The sequence below is a fragment of the Dreissena polymorpha genome, chromosome 6 (assembly GCF_020536995.1).
Source record: "Dreissena polymorpha isolate Duluth1 chromosome 6, UMN_Dpol_1.0, whole genome shotgun sequence".
NCBI lineage: Eukaryota > Metazoa > Mollusca > Bivalvia > Myida > Dreissenidae > Dreissena > Dreissena polymorpha.
In genome coordinates this window covers 54,306,591-54,332,223 of record NC_068360.1, presented here as the reverse complement: position 1 = coordinate 54,332,223, position 25,633 = coordinate 54,306,591, and the positions used below count along the sequence as shown (strand labels likewise).

The window sequence follows — 25,633 nt, the reverse complement described above, 5'->3', positions numbered from 1 at the left end:
TTCTACTGTTTCTTCAAACAAATACTTTTTTCATCATGTGCATATTTTTCTTTAGGTTTTTTTTTTAAATCTCCACTTTATTTCAGTCTCTCTGGAAAAATGAGGTTCATTGCATTCGCTGAAGGAACAAGAGCTGTAGTCGTCAGAAACACAATGCCCCCTTAATGCGCCGCTTTGAATTAAAATTTCTATTTATCATTTGGCGGGTATAGAAATAATCTCCCTTTAAAGCTTATTACTTCCCCTTGGATTTTGTCCAATCCAACCAGGGTGGGGGAGGGGGGATCTATAGACAGTCAAAAATGACCAAAAGAGACATCACTGACAACCAAGGCTTGTGGTTTATCAAAGAGATCAAAGCCAGAGTTCATCATGTATCTATGGACATAAGTCCGCAGGTATGTAATGAACCCTACCATTCACAAATTAGTACAGGAAAGAAATGATAATTATACCATTAAAAAAATAACATATGACAAATCAATCATTTGAGTTATAAATAATCAAATTAAAAAACCTGTACAGTAACTGTGAAATAAACTTCAATTCTTGGTAAGGAAATATATAATCTGAGATTTATAATTATATAAATTACTTCCCTTGAAAATAATTGCCTCTAACAAATCTCTATTTTTAGTAGCAAATAATTAAAAGCCACTACCGTTACTGTAGATTCACCACTCAAAATGTGCAGCTCCATGAGATACACATGCATGCCAAATATCAAGTTGCTATGTTCTATATTGAATAATTATCTCCCTTTAAAGCTTAATACTTACCTTGGATTTGTATTTTTTACCTTAGACCTTGAAGGATGACCTTGACCTTTTGCCACGATGTGTTTGTCAGAAACACAATGCCGCCTACTACGCCGCTTTAATTTATTTAACAAAAATATATAATTTGGCAGGTCAGATAACTATGTCCATTTAAAGCTTATTACTTCCCTTGACTTTGTTTTTTAGACCCAGTGACCTAGTTTTTCACCCGGCATGACCCATATTCGAACTTTACCTAGATATTGTCTAGATACAACTTCTGACCAAGTTTCGTAAAGATTGCATGAAAACTATTTGAATTAGAGAGCGGACACGAAAATTGTGACAGACAGACTGACAGACAGACTTACAGACAGACAGACAGTGCGAAAACTATATACCCCCTTTTCTTTGAAAGGGGGCATAAAAATTACTGGATTTTTTATAAGAAGAGACTTCCTTTAAACAAAAATACCATAAAAGCCAAAAGTGTCGTCCCTGATTAACAAAAACAAGGCTCATTTGCAATTTAGTTTATGGTTTCTAAAGATAATAATCAATCCATTTAGATATATGTAAACACATATACACATATACACGCACAAAGGTCAGAATCCAATACATTTGTCCGTGAAATACCTTTAGTTATCATAAGGTCAGCCAGCCAACCTCCGAATATTGAACTAGGAATGGTTATCAACCAGGGTACCACATTGAACACCCAGCCCTGTAACAGATGGTCCAAAAGAAAAATAAGCCTTGCTCTGTGAAAAGGGGGTTTAATGCATGTGCGTAAAGTGTCGTCCAAGATTTGTCCAGACAGTCCGCACAGGCTAATCAGGGACGACACTTTCTGCTTTTATGATATTTTCTGTTTAAAGAAAGTCTCTTCTTGGCAAAAAATCCAGTTTAGGCAGAAAATGTCGTCCCAGATTAGCCTGCGTGGACTGCACAGGCTAATCCGGGACAACACTTTTTGCAATTGTATTAAACCCTCGTTTCACAGAGCACTGCTCATATAAACATGCAAATCAGATAAATTGTCCATCGCTTTTATAAAATATTTCTCATTATTTCAAAGGGTAAACACTCAGTGTAAATTATATTTTTATTTTTACCTAACCATGATTTGAGCTGCATTCTGGTAAAAAATGGGCTTACTGCACATGCATAAAGTGTTGTCCCAAACTAGCCTGTGCAGTCCACACAGGCTAATAAGGAACACTAGCCGCCTAGACTGGATTTTTGCTAAGAAGAGACTTCCTGTCAAGGAAACGATTCCAGCAGAAAGTGTTGTCAGTGATTAGCCTATGCAGACATGCATTCATAGACTAATCAAATTAAAGAAAGGGGTTCAACTAGGAGCAACAGAAATTATTTTACACTGTACGAAACTATACTCCCCAAATAAAAAATAATAAAAAATCAAGCTTTCAACTCTTTGGGCGCATGAAAAATTGACACTTGAAAAACCCAAAATTGAAATATACTTGTGATGGCACTTCACGCACACCATACCAAGTACTCTTCAGATTGGAGGTACGGTGAACAGTTCTCACGCGCGTTTTATTTAAAGACTGACATTGTACACAAAGAAGAAATAGACGGATTTTGATGTGATTGGTGATGGTTTGCTGCCGATAACACAACTAATGTGGTCAAAACTTGTCTGTGTGAAGATTACTATGTAAGTTAATACTGAATTTGTTCATATTTGCCGTTTATCAGAGATTATATCATCGAGTTTTGTGTTCGACCTTGACAACTGATACGGCATGCATTGATCGTATTCTCTGTTGTAATACCTGGCAAAACTTATATGCATATGATTTGAATATGTCAACAAGTTATGAAATAGTTATAAATAGTTATAAAGCATGTACTTAAGCGTTTTTGTTTTTTTTAATTATGTGTATTTTCAAAATCAAGTTTTGTTAAAAAAAATTCCTACGGAAGCGCATAAGTCAAAATTCACCTGTTCAGACGCTTTATTTTTCATAAAGTTTTTGGCCTTTTTCTCTGAAACTGCATTAGAAAAGCGGTATATTGGTGTGTCATTGTAAAGACAATAACGTTTGCTCAAATAAATATTTCCCTTTTCTAGAAAGTGTTGTTTTATATGCTTATTATTGCAATTTGAATCACTGTTAGTTCCTAAACAATAAATCTATGAGTTTGAAAGTAAAAAGTAAGCTTATTTCAAACTTATACATTACTCATACTTTCTAAAACCTATACATTATACTTTCATTTGCATTTTTTTCTTTGCAGTTTCGTTACATTTGTTCAGATTTTATAATGGTATAATTGAAATGGGTACTTCTATATTTATCAATAAATACACATGAAGTACAGCACTTAGTAGTAGGAGTAAAGGATAACCTTAAGCTGATGAAATTATAATATGGAAGTATTAAAAAAATAATTATGCATGCTCATGTTTGAAAAAGTGTGATGTGTGAAAAAAATCTCAAATACATTTATATTAAAGCAGCATTTCTATTCAGCATAAATATTATGATTATAATACATACATACGTAATGTCAATGGTAACATAAATCAAAGTACTGACAGTAAAGGTGTGACGATGCTTTTGAAGAGGGTTGATATAAAAGCATCTATTTAAGTTTATCTACATCACCACACTTGTGTATGTGGGTAAGAAAATTTTGGGTAGGAAAAAATGGGTACACAAATTTTGGGTACAACAATTATACAAAAAAAAAATAAGAACGTAAAAAGATGTGTTTACAAAAAAAATTTGGTTAGGAAAAAATTTGGATATGAAAAAAAATTTGGTTACAAGCAAAAATTTGGGTACGAAAAAAAAAATTGGGTACAAAAAAAATAGGGTACGAAAAATGTAAGGTACGAAAAAAAAAATTAGGGTTACGGGGAAGTAGTACCCGTGGGTAACTTGATCCTGTCAGCAAAACTGGGAGGCGGGTTACATTCTCGATCAAATATAACAAGAAATATCTTTAAAAAGGTATTCAACGTGTATTTTCAGTACCACTTATCTTAAAAAACTGTCTGTTACAGTAAAACGTTTGTGGGTTATAACATTACGTTTCAGCATATAAATTCGAATTTTCACAAGCTCTTTAATTACACCATGCTCTTTAATTTCACATGTATATCATACCAAACTTTATATTTCGTTGTTTCCTTTCCTAAGTTAATGATGCTTTGTGTACGGACGTGATTTTAAAATCCCATGTGCATGAACATATACTTTTTCTCTTTTGATTATTGTTCTTTTTCTCTAATTCAATAAGCTTAGGCATGTTTGTTCGTTAAGTACGGAAATAATTTCATGATGATACCCGATCGAAGGTGGGTATGAGCACATAACCGTAAGAGCACTTGAATACGTGAGTTTGCCCATGAACACATGGTAAGGTTAACTAAAAGCCGCGATATGACCTAATATGTGTTTAAAACAGCAAACAATATCCAACAAACGAATGAATTATCAAACATAGTATGTGCACTGATGTGGCTCTGTAATTTATGTTTGAAAAGTTTATTAAATATGCAAAATGATAAAGCACCCAGAAGAGCGAGTATCACAGATATGATACGGCTATTATGCTGTTTATATACCATAGTCGCTACAACGTTTACAAATGGCAGGTTCGAAATATTTGTTTTCTTTACACTCATGATCGCATTGAAAGTTAATTATACACGTTTTAAATTGCAATTTATTTGCTGAATCACGACAAATGTCAAATACAATACAGAAAATGCATAGTTGTTTCATTGATCTATAAACATATAATGGATTGAATATAACTGATTTAAAAATAACGTTTTCAAACTATTATTAAATCTTTTCCGAGCATAAGCTGTCCTATTTATAGCTGAGCTTCCTATACCTTTATCAATGATAATCAGTGAGGTATGCCGATTAGAAAAATCGAGCTATCTCAATCGGACTGGCTCGGTCTTTTACATAGGTTGCCATTGTGAAGAATTTTTTCATGATATGTTAACTTAGACGATGCTTCGCAGCATCGTCAAAAATGTATTTTTCTTGATTTTCAGGGACTCAGGCAGAGTGACTGTCCTCGATATGTTGTGTAGAAGTAAACGATGAACCGATACGTTTCCGTTTGAAGATTAGTTTTGATTGTACAAGGTACAACTATACGTTTCACTGTTCAGATTCAATTAACTTAACCAAAGCAATAAAATTGAATAAAGTATGTGATGTGTATTAAACAATGAAATAGACACAATTCATATAATTATAACTGTTCAAATTTTGCATACAATATCACACATGATATAAGACTTATCAAGTTTATGTGCTATTGTAGATGGAAGAGTGCCCCTTTTGTAAAGAGGAAGCCGTACCTGGTGATTCAACTGCTTAACTTCGACTCAAAGGATGCAAGACTATCAATTCAATTAGTAAGAAAAAGAACTTACAACTGAGTGTTATACTCGGACATTTAGTGCAAAAATACTGTAGAAGAGACTTTACTCACCCAAAAGAACTACAATCATTAGCTACTGAATCTGACATAAATAAATGTGAAGCTAACTTTTCTACAAAGTCAACTTATTCCTTTGATTTCAAAACAAATTGTCTTTTTTGTGGTAAACCTGCCAAACTGAACGGAAAGAAGCGCGGTCTTGATGTTTTTCCTGTGTCAGAATTAGACTTTCAGGTGACAATTGGAAAAGTATGTAAGCAAAGGAATGAGCATTGGTCTAAAGATGTATTGGGTAGGCTTTCACAGGTCATAGATTTACCAGTCGCTGATGCAATTTATCATCAGGTGCGAAAGCTCCAATTTCAGAACCGGAAATAATATCCCTTTTACATATCTCTGAGAATGAAGTCAGTCCGTGCAAGAAAATTAAGAAAAGCCCAAACCGATGGTCAGTTGATGTAATTGAATCATTTAACAGTGTTACATCGTTTATAGAAGAAAATGAAGGTATGATGCTAACAGTAAATGTGCTAAGACAGATTATGGAAGACATATGTGGAGATCGTGCCTATACTAACACCCATATGAAAAATAAATTACTGCATCATTTTGTCGATTGCATCTCTGTAATTTCACAAGAAGGAAAATGCGATAAAGTAGTGATGAAGAAAACTGTTTCTGCAATTTACACAAGTTCTCTGAGGATTGGTGTAATGTGACTGAAGAAGAAAAGAAAAAGAATATAATTTCTAATTGCTAAATTAATCAAGGCTGATATTAATGCCATATTGTCACCAAAGAAGTATAATGCATCTGCATAAAGCGTTTCAACTATGGAAGAAAATAAGAAAACTGTTCCTGAAAGTGTGTTGCATTTTTTTAGGTAATATAATCTCTCAAAAGGAAGAGTTGAAGATTGTTTCGATCGCTAAAAGCAATAGTTCAAGCATCAAGACCTAGAGCTATACTCACACCACGCTGAAAATGACACGGTATTTGTGATTGGCGAGGATACGGATTTGTCAGTTTTACTCTGCTACCATGTAAACCCATTAAATGGAAACGTATTCTTCTGACCAGACAATCACTCCAAAACCAAATCAAGAGTTTGGGATATCAAGAAATCACAGTCCGTCTTAACATCCGAAATTTGTCTACTTCTACCATTCCTTCATGCATTGACAGGATGCGACTCTACTTCACGAATTAATGGTATTAGGAAACCCATGTCGTTAAAATGTATTATTTCCAATGCAGAGTTGAAAGAAATTGGTAAACGAATGATGGCGACAGATTTCAAGGATGAAGTTATAAAGCTTGGTGAAAGAGCGATTGTTTTGCTCATTGCGGGTCAAGACTGTAATCAAATTCTGGATACTCTGAGGTATCATAAGTTTGCCTCAAGTTATAAAGCTTGGTGAAAGAGCGATTGTTTTGCTCGTTGCGGGTCAAGACTGTAATCAAAATTCGGATACTCTGAGGTATCATAAGTTTGCCTCAAAGGTTATGACAAGTAGTGTGTGCGTCAAGGATTGTACTCACACCACGCTGAAAATTACATGGTATTTGTGATTGGCGAGGATAAGGATTTGTCTTTTTTACTTTGCTACCATATAAACCCATTAAATGGAAACGTATTCTTCTAACCAGACAAACACTCCAAAACCAAATCAAGAGTTTGGGATATCAAGAAATCACAGTCCATCTTAACGCCCGAAATTTGTCTACTTCTACCATACCTTCACGCATTGACAGGATGCGACTCTACTTCACGAATTAATGGTATTGGAAAACCCATGGCGTTAAAATGTATTATTTCCAATGCAGAGCTGAAAGAAATTGGTAAACAAATGATGGCGACAGATTCCAACAATGAAGATTTAAAGCTTGGTGAAAGAGCGATTGTTTTGCTTGTTGCGGTTCAAGACTGTAAACAAATTCTGGATACTTTGAGGTATCATAAGTTTGCCTCAAAGGTTATGACAAGTAGTGTGTGCGTCCAGGTTTGTACACTTCCACGAACGTTTCATTGTTGGAATCTGTAATTTATTGGGGGCAATAAAGGGATTAGCGGTGGTGTTAGCGAAACAGAGCTTGAATAGCGAATTTTATTGGGAACCTACAGACCTTACATCGTTTCTTACGAATGTCGGTACAAATCGTCTCATATCGGGACGCCGGGACAAAGGGCCCAAACGCAGGACTGTCCCGCCGAGATCGGGACGTCTGGCATGTATGCAATTGTTTATCACTTCATAGATTTATGATAGCTTTTATTATTTGCGCAAAGAAGTTCATGTTAAAAAAAGCTCCATTGTAAACTAAGGTAGTGAAATATGCTATATACATATATGTATATATTTATATATTATATAACTATTTATATAATATTTATTTATATAATATGTAAGTTATTTAATTTTCAATATCAAAATAACAATAATTTTCATTTAAAGTGATATGATATTAAGGTTTTGTAGCAACTGATTGAATGGAATATGCAATGATTTAGTTTAAGACGATACACATTGATATAGTACACGGTGTTAGTGTTGCTTTGATAGAAATGCCACAATAAATTAATTATTTTTACAACACAATAAATAATAGTACATTTAGTCTAGTGATTTTTATTGTTAGCTCTATTCATATCTTATACCAAAATTGTCTCAAAACCATATTATTGAAGACTCATTTCAAACTATTGAAATATTTTTCACTGTTAAAAAAGTGGGTGGGGTAAATAGACCCCTGAAAAAGCATTAAAACAGCCCACACATTCGAGAAAAACACCTAATTAGCTGCATTTTGCATCAAAGCTACAGCTCGAGGTGATCTCTTATCAAAATTAAACAGTATATGAGACTTGCTCAATTTCACTATGTAAAATAAGGACAACTCTCATATAAGAGATTTTCCAAACAAAATCAATGATGGTCATGTTTTAAAGCTAAAATATCAAATTTCCTCTCATGCGATTTTGTGCGATTTTTACTAGGCATATATTCATATATCAGTGGTACTTACATGTATTTGATTGGAATCATTTCTGTTGCTGATAGTTGAACCTTTGATAGGGAATACTTGTAATTTGATAAGTCTATCAGTCCTGTTTTTCCAGAAAAATGGCTCATTTATTGGTAAATAAACAACTCTTTGCCACTATGATTATGCCTATCAAATCATTCTGATTAACATCCCCGTGATATAAGTCATATGCATTTGAAATCCACATTGCCTTTAATTAACTGACCATGGAGATTTTTGTAGGCTATTTATTTATGTATACTAATTTCATGGTACATGGATATATCTCCATTTTTATTTTTATTTTGAAATCTAGTCATTTTTATCCCAATAAAACAGGAATTACCATGCAATTGGTCAAATATAGCCTAAGTTGTGTATATTTATATTTGAGTCATAACAAAAATGAATTGTTCTTACCTTGGCATCAGGGAAGTTTTCATGAAAATATGTGGGTAACCATGACAACAGAATGAAAAATGCATTGTTCTCGCAAAAGTGGCCAACTAAAAGAGACCTGCAAAGATAAAAGATATACATGTACAGTGATTTTTTTTGCCCAAAATTACCGCCGATATTCGGCTGCTTCCCAATTGCAAAAAATGAAGTTTTTTCCCAAAAATCTGACCAAAATTTCCCCAAAAATGACCAAATTTTCCCAATAAAGCTTACAATGTCATTTAGTGTTAATTTCGTAGAACGAGTGCCGATCGAGCTTGTCGAGTCTTCGCCGAATGACAACTGACTTACGAATGTTCGCGAATGTAGCCGAATATGATTTTACGTTGCTATCCACACATCTCTCTCTATATTGCAGAGGATACCGACGATAGTCGATGTATCCTGATTGTTAACGCCTGTTTTTACACACGTCTAAGATGGCGGCAAGCAGACGAGAAGTTTGCGATGAGCAGCAAAAATGATAAATAACACTCAAATTTACAGCGGATATCACATGATTAGGAGATAATTAAATGTGTGTGTCAATTAACGCAAAATACTACGTTTTAGATGAACAACAACAAATATTTATTAGAAATGTTCACAGTGAATGTGCGTCACGGAAATCTGTGTTGGGAAATTGGAGTTAAAGCATTTAAGATGAGAATCATTCGAAAAATGGAAAGAGACAAACATGATTTGATTTATTTGTTAGTGAATCTGTATAATCAAACATTGTCAAACATGCAATTTGTATGCTGTTCTTATAATCATATTTTTAATACTTCCCAATTTCATGGTTTATTGCGCTATTTTCCCAATTTCGTTGTATATCGTGCTAATTTTTCCAATCCAAATGCCACAGGCTGTAACAAAAAAAGCAAAACAAATCACTGATGTATGTCAGTGTACATCTACAGTTCTAATATGCATCATTATCAACATATGTGAAAATCATCGGAACAACATGTTGATATGTTGCTGCACTCAAAGACAAATATACAGAAAAAACTGACCAAGCCGTGAACTGCAGACACCGGTCAGTCTGGATTCCCCCATACGAAAATCATTCTATATTTCACTTGATACTAACGGTCAACTGTCTAGAACGGCCAGTAAATTTCACTCTTAGTCATTTTTGAACTGAGAATAGCAGTCTTTTAGAGCTGTGTTCATTTTTAAATTGATACCTGACAGAAGTACTCAAACTGTTTCACAGATAAATTCCAGCATCATATATGCCAATCTTTATACAAACAGAATTCTTGTAAATAAACTTTTAAATAAATAATATAAAACAAAATCCTGACAATGCAACAAAGTAAAAGGTACCAGAATTCTTCATTACGATTACAAGCTTGCAGATATGAACATTGTTCTCGGACATTGTCGGCTTAATGCTTGTGAACAAATAGTTGTTCAAGATTGGCCAATGCAGTCTGCACCGGCTATAGTTGTTCAAGATTGGCCAATGCAGTCTGCACCGGCTATAGTTGTTCAAGATCGGCCAATGCAGTCTGCACCGGCTATAGTTGTTCAAGATTGGCCAATGCAGTCTGCACAGGCTAATCAGGATCAATACTTTCCAGTCTTCCCGAAATACAGTCGGTCCTCAGATTTTCCCGAAAATAATTTGGAAAATTCGAAAATGATTCTTATATTGCAGGACCTTGTTTCCGGTTATAAAATTATGGCAAAATATGGAATTCCATAAGTTATATTCAGAAAAGTTTCCAGGATAAAGTAAAGGTAAATACTCCAATGATGTAAAATGTTTTTTTATTTGTTGTATTTTTTTATATCGAAAGTATCAGATTTTTGCCGCGTCGTCAAAGCGAAATACACTCTACCTCATCATTATATGAGTACATTCCGCAAAGGAAATCAAGACATGTGCGTTTTAGCTCTCGTTTTATTTCATTATTTCGTACGTAAGCAGGGCACAAAAGAACAGTCATTGTGAAATTATCGCAAACTTTCAACAACTAAACATCACCACAGGAGTTACAATACAGTTTCGTAACATTAATTAAAAAAATGAACAAGTATTTAATTAAATTTTTAACTTTCTCACAATGTTATAAATAAAGTGAAGCTCTCAGGCGTACATTATTTGGGTAAGAAGAATTAAGTTAAATTATTTGTCAGTGAAATTTATGAATATTGATATTAAAAAATTCTTTCTATAATAATATTAAACAAGTGCTGTTTGTAAAACATGCATGCCCCTCATATGGGCTGTCAGTTGTAGTGGCAGCCATCGTGTGAATACATTTTTTGTCACTGTGAACTTGACCTTTGACCTAGTGACTTGAAAATCAATAGGGGTCATCTGCCAGTCATGATCAATGTACCTATGAAGTTTCATGGTCATAGGCCTAAGTATTCTTGAGTTCTCATCAGGAAACCATTTTACTGTTTCGAGTCAATGTGACCTTGACCTTTGACCTAGTGACCTGAGAATTAATAGGGGTCACCTGCCAGTCACGATCAATGTACCTATGAAATTTGATGATCCTAGGCATAAGCTTTCTTGAGTAATCATCCGGAAACCATTTTACTGTGTCAATTCACCGTGACCTTGACCTTTGACCTAGTGACCTGAACATCAATAGGGGTCATTTGCCAGTCATGATCAATGTACCTATGAAGTTTCATGATCCTAGGCGTAAGCGTTCTTGAGTTATCATCCGGAAACCATTTTTCTGTTTCAAGTCACTGTGACCTTGACTTTTGACCTAGTGACCTGAAAATCAATAGGGGTCATCTGCCAGTCATGATCAATGTACCTATGAAGTTTCATGATCCTAGGCGTAAGCGTTCTTGAGTTATCATCCGGACACCATTTTTCTGTTTCGAGTCACTGTGACCTTGACCTTTGACCAAGTGACAAGAAAATCAATAGGGGTCATCTGCCAGTCATGAGCAATGTACCTATGAAGTTTCATGATCCTAGGTCTAAGCTTTCTTGAGTTACCATCCTGAAACCATCTGGTGGACGGACTGACCTACCGACATGTGCAAAACAATATACCCCCTCTTCTTTGAAAGGGGGCATAAATATTGTTAATAAATATCATTGTTGTCTTTAATGATCGTTTTTATTTTTTCGGCCGGCAATGATTAGTCCGGGCCGATAAAGGCTGCATGATTATAGCACCTCCTGGCTGGCAATAAGTTTTTATTTTAAGAAGGACTGCTTTGCACTTTTATGAAATGTTTTGTTTAAAGGGATCTTTCCACGCTTTGGTAAATTGACAAAATTGAAAAAAGTTGTTTCAGATTCGTAAGTTTTCGTTTTAGTTATGATATTTGTGAGGAAACAGTAATACTGAACATTAACCATGCTCTAATATAGCCATTATATGCATCTTTTGACGATTTTAAAACCTAACAAGGGACAAAATTGTCACAAAACCAGGTTTTCATTGTGAAAAAAAAATCTGATAAAGGGAGAAAACTCAAACTGAACTTTTGAAATGACCAAAAAAAATTAACCCCCTTTGTAAGTTTTTTTTTTTTTTTTAAATCTATTTTTAGTCGTGGCGACCTTGACATTGGAGATATTGACGTGATTCTTTCGTGGGACACACCGTCCCATGATGGTGAACAAATGTGCCAAATGATTTTAAAATCTCACAATGAATGACATAGTTATGGCCAGGACAAGCTCATTTATGGCCATTTTTGACCTTTGAACTCAAAGTGTGACCTTGACCTTGGAGATATCGACGTAATTATTTCGCCCGACACACCGTCCAATGATGGTGAACAAATGTGCCAAATGATTTTAAAATCTGACGATGAACGACATAGTTATGGCTCGGACAAGCTCATTTATGGCCATTTTTGACCTTTGAACTCAAAGTGTGACCTTGACCTTGGAGATATCGACGTAATTATTTCGCGCGACACACCGTCCAATGATGGTGAACAAATGTGCCAAATGATTTTAAAATCTGACAATGAACGACATAGTTATGGCCCGGACAAGCTTATTCCGCCAGCCCGCCAGCCAGCCAGCCCGCCCGCATTCGCCAATCTAATAACCAGTTTTTTCCTTCGGAAAACCTGGTTAAAAATTATAAAACATTGCAACGCGAAACGATTGAATAATTTGGAGAGTTCTGTTTTTGTCGTTAAATTTTGTGAAACTACGAAGATTGCTTATATAAGGTATAAAATACGTCAAGAATGTGTACTCGGCGGAATAGCTCAGTAGGCTAAAGCGTTTTTACTTCAGGACTCTGGCAGGACTCCAGGGGTCACTGGTTCTAAACCTGCTCCGGGCAATGTTCTTTTCCTTTTTTAATTTTTTTTCTTGATTTTTTACTGGAGCTTTTACAATCCAATGTTTACATTTATCAATAATATAAAGCATTTAATGAATAAGTTAAAAAAATGCCAAAATCTGTGAAAAGGCCCCTTTAAAGGAAATGTCTTCTTAACAAAAATCCAGTCTAGGCAGAAAGTGTTGTCCCATGCAGATAAGCCTCTGCAGACTGAACAGGTCGATCTGCGAATACACTTGACAACTTATGAATTTAGCCAAGGTTTTCCATATGGTTGTCAACTCAAGAAGCATTAAACTATGTTGCCTTTAAACTTTCCGAAACTATAAAATTCAATTCAAGTTAACTTTAAAAGCCTTAAATGCATTCCTAACGTTCCTGCCATCCAACTAACAAATAACCAGCACATACTAACCAGAAAGCCGGTTTAAAGAAGAGTGTGACCCATGGTGTTGGGGCGTTGATGGCGGATGGAGGGGGAGGCTTCCTCTCTATGGATACGAATGGGAGGTATTTCTGGCGGTGACGGTGTATCAAGAAATAGCGCATACATAACATCCATAGCATTCCTAGCAAACCTGTAGTAAATGTGTTACATGAGAGCTTCAAATATTGTACTATAATACACTGTGCCATATAATACTGTAACATAAAATACCATATCATGAAATACTTTATAATAAAATACTGTATCATAAAATACTGTAACATAAAATAATGTATAATAATAAAAAAACTGTATCATAAAATACTAAAACATAAAATACTGTATAATAAACAAGATGTGTTTGTGAAACACAATGTCCCCCTATATGATGTTTGACCTTGTAGGATGACCTTGACCTTGTGAAGGATGACCTTGACCTTGACCTTTCACCACTCTAAATGTGCAGCTCCATGAGATACACATGCATGCCAAATATCAAGTTGCTATCTTCAATATTGCAAAAGTATTCATAAAATAAGCGATTTGGGCCACATATATTTGACCTCTGACCTTGAAGGATGACCTTGACCTTTACCTTTTACCACTCAAAATGTGCAGCTCCATGAGATGCACATGCATGCCAAATATCAAGTTGCTATCTTCAATATTGCAAAAGTATTTATAAAATAGGCGATTTGGGCCTCATATATTTGACCTCTGACCTTGAAGGATGACCTTGACCTTTCACCACTCAAAATGTGCAGCTCCATGAGATACACATGCATGCCAAATATCAAGTTGCTATCTTCAATATTGCAAAAGTATTCATAAAATGAGCGATTTTGGCCACATATATTTGACCTCTGACCTTGAAGGATGACCTTGACCTTTCACCACTCAAAATGTGCAGCTTCATGAGATACACATGCATGCCAAATATGAAGTTGCTATCTTCAATATAGCAAAAGTTATTGCAAAATGTTAAGTTGGCGCAAACAGACCAACAGACAGACCAACAGACAGGGCAAAAACAATATGTCCCCCACTACTATAGTGGGGGACATAAAAACTGTATCATAAAATACCGTATTATAAAATACAGTAACATCAAATACTGTATCATTATATAAATATTACATGTCTGACAGGGTGACAGTAAATTTGTCAACTTGAGGAAATACTGTCAACCGAGGCGAAGCCAAGGTTGACAGTATTTTTCCGAAAGTTGACAAATTTACTGTCACCCTGACAGACATGTAATATTTATTTTATTATACCGAACAAACTATTCAAACAGGGGCAATTTATATAAATCATAAACAATTTTAATATTCAATAATTGCATTTAATTTCAGCAATGAACAACAATTAATATATTGAGTGGTTCAGCACCCAATTGTATAAACGCTGGTTAAAGTTACCGCTCAGTAACTTTTAAACCTTGGTAAGTTTGCAATTATTCTGGTTTAGTAACCTTCAAAGTAACTCGATTGTATAAACACGATATACCGCAACGTAACCTCACCGCGCAAAGTTGAATTTAACCACCGGCATATAGATGTGTAAAGTATAAGATGGTAAAAATAGCACCACACTGGAATTCGGAATGTCCCATTTTGTACACGGGTATCATACACTAACTTATCTGTTGTGTAATGGAATGTTTTCCATTCTTTGTGTATTTATATATTAAATTATTTTCGTGTACAATAAGAGCATTAACTATAGACAAATAAAACATTGTGCAAGTTAAAACATATGTTTGTATGAAGAAATCTGCAAATGCAACCGAGTTTACAAACGGCTATTATTTCATAAACTGCTCCGGTTCATTTGAACAGCAAGAATGTAGAGTACATGACGTAGCGTGTGATGAAGAAGAAAGTTTATTGTGTTCATATACTCATTTGAATATAGTAATAGGATGGCATAAGGGTCTTTATTTTATTATGCTAAACTAATTATTAAAGACCCTTGATGTACAATCGTCAATCATGAACTTAAATGGATTATTTATGGATTTTAAAGGTAAGATACTATTTTGAACGCGTTTTGCTTTTTGTTAGTACTTTTGTCGTTCCCTGTTCTCGGATAAATTATTTTAACATAGGTGCCATTGATGCATCGGATCACACACGGCATACTCATAACAGAATATTAAAAACACGTTCTGTGCGTCCTTAAATTCGTCGTCCGAAATCGGAAAACGTTTATACTAAATTGAGTTTTTTCTATGACTCCAGTCAATGCTAAAATAATGGCATTTATCTATTATACAGCACAGTTTCAGCTGCAATCGATATATAAATTATCCAAATAAAACGGAAATGCAAAACTGTGTACTGCGCATGCGCAAATGGGACAGTATATTTTTCGAACATTCCGCACGTGGTTACTATGGCAGCGGGATACAGTATTTTTTGGACAGTAATTTTTTTCCCGCTGGTGGCACGTGATTACCGAGGTAGCGGGAGACAGTATTTTTTGGACAGTAAATTTATTCCCGCTGGGTCTGACAGTATTTCTATGTCACGATGGCTTATGGGAGTTTAGCATTGTGAATAAAAGTGAGGTATAATAAAAAAAACTGTATCATTAAATACATTTACATCAAATACTGTAACATAAAATACCGCATCATAAAATACTATAACATAAACCATATGGCATATATTCCATAGAGCAACATGTTATTAAATAACGTATCATAAATACTGCATCATAAAAAGCCATAAAATAAAATACTGTTTCATAATATACTGTATTATAAAATACAAACTGGGATGGGGAAACATGATTTTAATGAACAAATATTAAATAAACGTAGGAGTGGAATTAAAAGGAGTAGAACATTTATATTGAAGTAAATCATCATATTGCTTTGAGTACATGTGCTAATAATTTACTTTATATGTATTGCTCAGCTTACATGCACCATCGTATTGTTGTTGTATTAAATATTACATCAGGCACACAATGACCCGGCACTTGCTAAACTTTTAAGAAACTGAATGTGCAACTTACATAAATAACATCACTAACTGCATACTTAATAAATGGTTACATGTACTTTCCAATAAATTAAAATTCTAGAGAATTTACAGGAAAAAATTAAGAGGAAGATTTTTACCTAAGAAATAAAACACGGAGTCCCAACCATACACCTCTAATATGAACGAACCTACACTGCCACAAAAAGAGTTCTGAAACAGTCATAACATATTTTATGTGTTATGTGCCAACAAACAAAATCATGAAAGAACACATGATGTGTACCCTAAAGTTGCAACAATCGGAAATATATTGTATAATTAAGAAAAAGTCAATGTCTAGATTCACAAGGTGTTCAATGCAAGTAGAAACATAAACAGAAATACATTTCTTTATATGGGCCATACTCCGTGAAAGAGGGGTTTAATGCATGTGCGTAAACTGTCATCCCTGATTAGTCTGTGCAGTTTGCACAGGCTACTCAGGGACAACACTTTACGCTTCTATGATATTTTCCGTTTAAAGAAAGCCTCTTCATAGAAGAAATTAAGTTTAGAAGGAAGTGTCGTGTCTGATTAGCTTGTGCAGACTGCACTGGCTAATCTGGAACGACACTTACACACATGCATTAAACCCCCTTTTCACAGACCGCCGCTCATATTTATTCTTTATTATAATAAGTTGATTATATACAGTACAGCCAAAGCGGCACAAACATAATCCGCGGCTACGCCACGGCCAGATTATTAGTCCGCGGCGGCCGAATCGTGTGTTCACGCGGCGTATCGCCGAGGCACTCGGCATCGATCCGCGAAACGACGCCGAGTCTGTATTAACCTCGCGTACTTTCGCGGAGTAAATCCGCCGCAAACATACGCGGCGGATCGAGTGAAAAGATATCCACCTACATTTACATACATGTATGTGTAGCGTAGAATTAATTACGCGCAACTGTTTATGTTTCGTTCGATTATCATTATTATATTTGTAATCCGAAACACACTTCCGAATTTTAATGCTAACGCATCCTTTGGCAAATTCTAGCGTCAAATAAACAGTGCTAAAATATCCTTTGTTTCATAAAAAGCGCGCGAAAATTATGCAGACATGTAGAACGTCGTTTGGAAAGTTTGGGTGTATTTTGTGTTGTATAAATACATGAACATCACGTCAGGCGTAAATCGCGTGTTCAGTGGAGAAAAAAAACGCCCCTATTAGACGTTATTTCATCATCTCTATAAATAGTAACAAATGCCCAAATGTATTTGATACTTAAGGAAATATCGAGAATGTTTGTGTATCGTAAATATTTACCAGCATTTGCTTTAAAACTGGAATATACGGGATTATCGGGTAATTAATAGCGATATTAATCGATAATATGAACAAAATAAAACGTGTTTATATATGCATATTCAAACAATAGTTATAATAAGCTGATAATTAACAAAACTACAAATACGTCGTCACCGTCTTGATTATTGATGTGGCTTCAAACTGCTAATTTTCTCAGCTAAAATATAATAGCGGAATCAACATGCAATTAATTTATAAATCCACCATATGCTGAAGCCTTGACCACTTGTATGTGCGAAAACATAATTACTTGACCTTGTTTATGTGTGACTTACATACGCTACGGGCGGGAAACAAACTTAATAATTGGCCAGACACATTAACTATGCTTACATGTATATGCTAATACAATCCGCGCACAATAAATTTATTATGATTTTAATTATTATTATAATTGTTTTTCAAAATTTGTTAACTACATGTAACTAATAATTAAAAAAAATAAAAAATTTCATGATCGCATTGACTCGGCATCATGTCGCGGACCGCGGCATGCCTCAGCGGACAGATGCGAAGTTTCGCGGCGAAATGCGACTTGCCGCCGCATACTGATGCGGCTTCAACGACTGACGCGGCATCGACTCGTTTCGCCTTGCCGCCGCGGATCGCGAAATACGTTTGTTCCGCTTTGGCTGTACTGTAATAAGAGTTCAGTGAAGAGATTTCTGTGTTGAAGAATTTAAAAAAAAATCAATGAAATGCAAGTCTTGAATAAATACCAAAGGGATGACAGACAGTATTTTGCTAATAAGACGTCATGGTATAATGGGTCTTATTCCATGTGGCCAGCGTAGCTCCAGACCAGCCTGCATGTCAGCGCAGTCTGGTAAAAAGCTACCCAGTCTGCTAACAAGACCACAAAACCTTAAGTGACTTTAATGTAGACAGCGCTGGCCGCATCTACCGAAAGACTCATTTTCTACAGACACAGCCATTATGATGTACACATTGGGCTCAGAATAATGCTGTTCATGCCTGTGCATTTTCTTTGTGATAACATACCAAAGTAGAGTTAAAAAAACAATTACTACCGTAAATAAAACCAAGAATCATTATCATAAATAATTGATAACATTTGCTGATATTAAACAAGAGCTGTCTCCATAGGATGACATATGCCCCCAATAAACGCTTTGATAGAAGTTATTGAAATGCACTAAGTGACCCCGTGACCTAGTTTTTGACCCGGAAAGACACATATTCGAACTTGACCTAGATATTGTCTAGATACAACTTCTGACCAAGTTTGGTAAAGATCAGATGAAAACTAATTGAATTAGAGAGCGGAAACAAAGTGTGACAGACTGACAGACAGACTGACAGTACGAAAACTAAATGCCCCCTTTTCTTCGAAAGGGGGCATAAAAATAACTTTCAAACTGACATACAATTTAAACAGCATTATTTCATGTTAATTTCATTAATGTCTTATACTCAGGAGTGTTTCAATGGAAAGGAGTGTGATAAGACAGTTGGTTAACCCTTTACAACTAAGATACATATCTTGACGTCTTTGTAGTCTCTAAGAGTTCAAAAGTTAAATTTAACTAAAGGCCTTTCTTACTAGATTCAAGGTTTAAAGGCTTCATTTCCAACCTAAGGTTACTTGCAGGCTGTTCTGGTTTTATGCTGTTTGCACATAGCAATTATCACTTTGCCTCTGAGTGGGAAAGAGTTAAACAGTTAAGTACATGTAGTCTAGCATACAAGGACTTAGATATGTAGGGAACCGATCTATAGCGCATATAGGTCTAGCAGACCATTTAAGCCACGTTCAGGGAAAATTGGGCTAAATGCATATGGGTAAAGTGTTATCCAAGATTCTATTGAGCACACACAGGATTATCAGGGACAACATCTTCCCCTTTTAATAATTTTCTATTTCAGTAGGACGCTTCTAAACTATAATCTGATGTCGGTGGAAAGTGTCATCCCTTATTAGCCTGTGCAGACTATGGAATGACACTTAACACACATGCACTGATCCCAGTTTTCCCAGAACGATTCTAATTGGTAAACTATGCAGGGGACCAGACAGACAGGAAACACAAGAAAGCCTTACCCCAGTTGGGTACCAGAGCATACTACAGCAAATGTAAACGAACGATCTTGTTCTGGAATCTTCCGGGATATTAATGAACTAACACCGGGGTAGTGAAATCCTGTTGGAATGAGAAATAAGCCATGTTCAAGGTTGTAACACAGTAACACAGGACCTGGTGGCTCAAAACTTAAACAGCCATTGATTACGGATCATGTTACCTATTTATTTTCATTTTTAACCCTTCTATATATGAGTAAATAGTAAACACATTATTATGCTTAAATAATTTATATATGTTCGATTTATTATTGCTTTTAAAACTAATTTTATTTGGGTCAAAAAGTGAACAGACTGTTACCCTTAATAGCCGTTTTTGTTCGAGGACCAATGGCCAAAGAGGAACAAAAAACGCAGAACAAGTAAAATTTTATAAAAACTTTTAAATCTTGCCAAACGAGAATACATTTCATAGGAGAAACACATTAATGTGAGTTCTTAATATTGTAAACTATTTCTAACTTGAGCTTTGTCAAAGACGTGATGAATACCCCCACCTGCCGCATTGACACATAATATTTTGCATGTCGTCTTCACAAAAAACAGCGGACACCATGCTCAATTTTTAGAACGCACTAAGTGACCCCTTGACCTAGTTTTTGACCCAGAAAGGCCCATTCTCTAACTTGGCCTTAAGATCATCTCCATTAAACTTCTGACCAAGTTTGGTGAAGATCAGATGTAAACTACTTGAATTAGAGAGCGGACACCATGCTGAATGTTAAAAACTGACCCTGTGACCTAGTTTTAGGCCCGGAATGGCCCATGTTCAAACTTGTCCTAGAGAGCAATTAGATAAAACTTGTGACCAAGTTTGGTGAAGATTGGATGAAAACTACTTGAATTAGAGAGCGGACAACATGGTGAGGTTTAAAACGCACTAAGATACCCTGTGACCTAGTTTTTGACCCAGCATGAACCATATTCAAACATGACCTAGACATCATCTAGATACAATTTCTGACCAAGTTTGGTGAAGATTGGATGAAAACTACTTGAATTAGAGAGCGAACAACATTGTGATGTTTAAAAAGCACTAAGTGACCCCGTGACCTAGTTTTGACCCGGCATGACCCATATTCAAACTTGCCCTAGACATTATCAATATACAGTACACTCCACGCGTTTTCCCCCAAAAACGCGCTCCCTCAGCGGGTTTTTTTCTGCTAGCGAGTGTTCACGCGGCGTTGGAAGAGCGAGGTGAACTCGATAAAACGCTCGGCGTAACGCCGCGTTCGCTAATTCCCGCGGCGTGTATTACTTTAGGCTAGTCGGTAAATGCAGACACTTTCCGTTCTTATCAGTGATCGCCGCGCAACGCCGCATTAGCAGTGTGCTACTGGGCATGCCAAAAAATAAAAACATTGTTATAATATATTGTTTAAATACTGTAGGACATGTATAAAAAAGATAATTGTATACAAAATTAATACGTATAAAAATAATGTTTTTTAATTCACATGTACGTCTACAATAGGAATTAGTCTAATATAATACATTTGACAAATTAATATTTAAATCATAACACATATGACACAAGAATAAATGTTCCATAAAATTTCCAAATGAGAATAATAATTAGTAATCCGAAACACACTACGATTTTTAATTGTTAACACGACGTTTACAAATGCTTCCAATATACAGTCATGTATATTTCCCGACAAAAGCGCGCGAAAATTATCCTGCAATGTACAAGGTCAATGTACAATGTATACTCCTGCAAAGCGTGCGTGTATTGATTTTTTTGATACAAACTTTGTAGCGCAGAGAACATTGAATTTTGTTGATTTCGGTTAAAAGTTTCTTTGGTATTTATTAACGACATTATATCGCGAATAAGTTGATATTTCCTCTAAAATAATTTCAAATCGAACACGCCGAATCTTTATTGTTACGGTATTTTAGTAGAGTAATTATTTTAACACTAATTATACTGTAAACTGATTAAAGAAGACATCTGGGCGGAACTGGATTTTAAGTGTTTGACGTTATGAAAACACGCAAAGCTTGTCTACTGACCTATTGTGTAGACTGCTGTCTGCGGTGTTTTGACAAAAGGGATTAACATGTGTGAATGTCACTCTGCCGATTTGGTCCATAATTACTGGTAAACATTGTTTAGAATGTCGACGCAACAAGAATACAACTGTGAATATTAAATGCAATTATCAACTCAATAGTTACCACCTTTTAGCAATCAATGGAATAACCTACAAACAAAGAGAAAATCAATGCATTAGCGAGCAGAGAATTGACTTTGTTCCGACAATTAAAACCATTCCTTATGCATTCGTTGAACGTGTTTACTTGAGTAAGTTATGCCTTTAGACAGGAAGCAGCTTTTCTTTGATTACGTCAAACTGTCAATTCACACAGATTTGCGAGATTTTTAGGGTCCTTGGTCATTTGTATACATGTTCAGTATAAAATCACCTGCTAACATGTAAACTTTGGATTAAATTATCAAAATAAAAACAATGTTGCAAACTGTGTTTATATTAATTGGTAAGTATTAGTTAAAAGACGACGTTTTGTGTGTCGTAAATCAACGAGTTTTCTATACAACAACAACTACTTCTACAACCACGTCGGGATCGATCTATCTTGGTTGTTTTTTTAATTGTAAATATTATACTACATGTACATGTATGTACTTGTAATAAATGTAATTTTACTTGAAAATCATGAAGTCAAACAAAATTAAATTGATCGTTATCTCGTAAAACGCGGAGTTTCCCCCGCGTTGCCAACGCCCAGGGCCGCCGCGTCGGCTAATCAGTTTTGCCGATCGTTAACCGCCGCGTCCAAAATCATGCAAACGCCGCGTATAGCGGGATTTTCTTAATCTCCCTCCAGGTCGAAACCCGCGGAGTATGGAGGGAAATTGGGGAAAACGCGTGGAGTGTACTGTACAACTTCTGACCAATTTTGGTGAAGATTGGATAAAAACTACTTGAATTAGAGAGCGGACAACATGGTGAGGTTCAAAACACACTAAGTGACCCCGTGACCTAGATTTTGACCCGGCATGGCCCATGTTCGAACTTGACCTACACATCATCTAGTTACAACTTCTGACCAAGTGTGGTGAAGATCGGATTTAAACTACTTGAAATAGAGAGCGGACACCATGCTCAATGTGTAGAACGTACTAAGTGACCCTGTGACCTAGTTTTTGATCTGGCATGGCCCATGTTCGAACTTGGCCTTCAGATCATCTAGATAAAACTTCTGACCAAGTTTGGTGAAGATCTGATAAAAACTACTTGAATTAGAGAGCGGAGAACATGCTGAATGTTTATTACGCACCAAGTGACCCCGTGGCCTAGTTTTTGACCTGGCAAGGCCCATGTTCGACCTTGGCCTAGACATCATGAAGATACAACTTCTGACCAAGTTTGGTGAAGATCGGATGAAAACTACTTGAATTAGAGAGTGGACACTTAATACGGACTGACAGACAGACCAACAGACTGAACGACCGACCTACGAACAAGTTCACTCCTATATACCCCCCTATACTTCGTTTGTGGGGGTATAATAAGTATGTATCAAATACAGTGTTTACTTGCTTTTTGTTCCCTTTTGTATTGTCATACTTTGCTGGGAATTTCTGTTAATGGGTGCACAGGCACATAAATTTAACATGTTGGAGGCCTGTAATAGGTTCAGCATTTTGTTAAAATGAATCAAACCAGTAACATTTTGCAGCTTATAATTATCAATTATGTTAATATTTTTGTTCACAAGTATGCTATTTTAATATGTGACTATTATCCTTTGAAAAACTGTATAAAATACCTTTGCGAGCTTAAAATGTATATTTGTTTATTTATTCATAAGTAAGCTAATAAATGCTACTCAGATTTGGGCACTATAAACCAATCATAAATGAATTTATCTGAAATTCAGTACATCTGAAACATTTGGAAGGATGAATGCATAAGTCCTCTTCATAATTTCACAAGAAATGCTCATCTTCAATTATTGGTCCTCCATTTTGTATATATTAAGTAATTTAATGGCCATATGTATGGCCTCATAAAATACTGCACTCATAACATCACGAAAGTCCATCAGTGTTTTTTTCTCGCTATTTTGGAAATGGAGATGGATCCCTTTGGATAGGAAAATATCGCATACTTTCGCCTAAAATTGGTAAATTAATGTTGCAGATTTTATGCTTACAAATACTCTAAAATTGGTAATGAAAGTGATCTCAATATGATATTTTCTAAGGTTCAACTTATAGAGCTAGATTTGGAGATAATTTGACATGTCCAGACTTATTTACAAAATTAAACAAGAGATGTGTTTGTCAGAAACACAATGCCTACTATTGCGTTGCTTTGAAGCCATAAATTTGACCTTTGACCTTGAAGGATGACCTTGACCTTTCACCACTCAAAATTTGCAGCTCCATGAGATACACATGCATGCCAAATATCAAGTTGCTATCTTCAATATTGCAAGTTATCAAGAAGGTTAAAGTTTTGGTTAAAGTTTTTGATTTTTTTTTTACCTTTGACCTGGAAGGGTGACCTTGACCTTTCACCACTCAAAATGTGCAGCTCCATGAGATACACATGCATGCCAAATATCAAGTTGCTATCTTGAATATTGCAAAAGTTTGAATATTGCAAAAGTTATGACCAAGGTTAAAGTTTTGGTTAAAGTTTTGGGACACACACACACACACACATATACAATGACAGACAGGCCCAAAAAAAATACCCTGGATCTTTCGATCCAGGGGCATAAAAAATGTGGAAACCTTCAATTGGGAATTTGTAGGTCCAAATGGGTAAAATATTTACTTATTTCCATTGGTAATGGGTCCCCCTACCTTAACCCAAATTTGAATGAAAAAAACAACACTGTTCATTAAGCAAAACAAGAAACATTGAAATCAATAAGAGTATTAACAATATCAGATAGATTTATTCTGTATTTTATTAGGCTTTAAGTCCTCGACCATAACTATATTAGTATAACATAACTTTATAGGGCAACCACTGACATTATGAAATAAAAATTCCCTTAAATTTCCTTTTGTTTCAATTTGAATCCGATTGTATTATTTGTCTTAACAATAATGATGAACTTTATGTATGTTACTAATTATATTTAAATGTTTAATTGAAGGCCATTTAACTATAGTTTTATGTTAAATCTTAACACAAATGATTAGTTTATTAAAAAATTCTTTTTTTTTACTTCTTCATTTTCGAGTTGTTCAAACACATATGGTGAATAGCTTATTTTTCTCAACTTTTTGCTAAATGTTTAAATACACAAAATTGTCCATTTTTATTGTATATTTAACAATTTTAAACTTACAAAATATTAACTGATGAACCATTCGGAGGTTGGGTTAATTAAATTTTGCAATTTAATCAAAAACATGGACAACAAGAGATGTGTTTGTCAGAAACACAATGCCCCCTATTGCGCCGCTTTGACAAAAAATTGACCTTGAAGGATGACCTTGACCCTGAACTTCCACCACTAAAAATGTACAGCTTCATGAGAACGGCGCTTTGATTTTTTTTTATTGATTTTTTTACCTTGAAGTATGACCTTGACCTTTAACTTCCACCACTCAAAATGTGCAGCTTCATGAGATGCACATGCATGCCAAATATCAAGTTGCTATCTTGAATATTGAAAAAGTTATGGCCAATGTTTTTTTCAGACGGACGGACAGACTGACATACTGACTGACGGACAGTTCAACTGCTATATGCCACCCTACTGGGTGCATAAAAAAATAATGTGACAACATTGTTAA

The 25,633-nt window shown here is 35.3% G+C and overlaps 2 protein-coding genes and 1 long non-coding RNA gene across 3 annotated transcripts in view; all 3 read right to left on the bottom strand.

The window, feature by feature from the left end:
* LOC127834498 (uncharacterized) overlaps positions 1–25,633 on the bottom strand; it is a 213,288-nt gene that overhangs the window by 32,478 nt on the left and 155,177 nt on the right. The window lies entirely within an intron of this gene.
* Positions 1–25,633, bottom strand: part of LOC127834506 (solute carrier family 17 member 9-like) — a 44,874-nt gene that overhangs the window by 3,319 nt on the left and 15,922 nt on the right. The window contains 5 exon segments of the mRNA XM_052360381.1: positions 1,398–1,485; positions 8,652–8,748; positions 13,380–13,542; positions 16,522–16,594; positions 19,788–19,900. Of these exon segments, the coding sequence (XP_052216341.1) occupies positions 1,398–1,485; positions 8,652–8,748; positions 13,380–13,542; positions 16,522–16,594; positions 19,788–19,900 (534 nt within the window).
* LOC127834511 (uncharacterized) lies at positions 12,145–12,947 on the bottom strand. Its single transcript, XR_008027971.1, has 2 exons — positions 12,553–12,947; positions 12,145–12,390 (listed from the first exon to the last, which is right to left on the bottom strand). It is a non-coding gene; the product is annotated as an uncharacterized LOC127834511 (long non-coding RNA).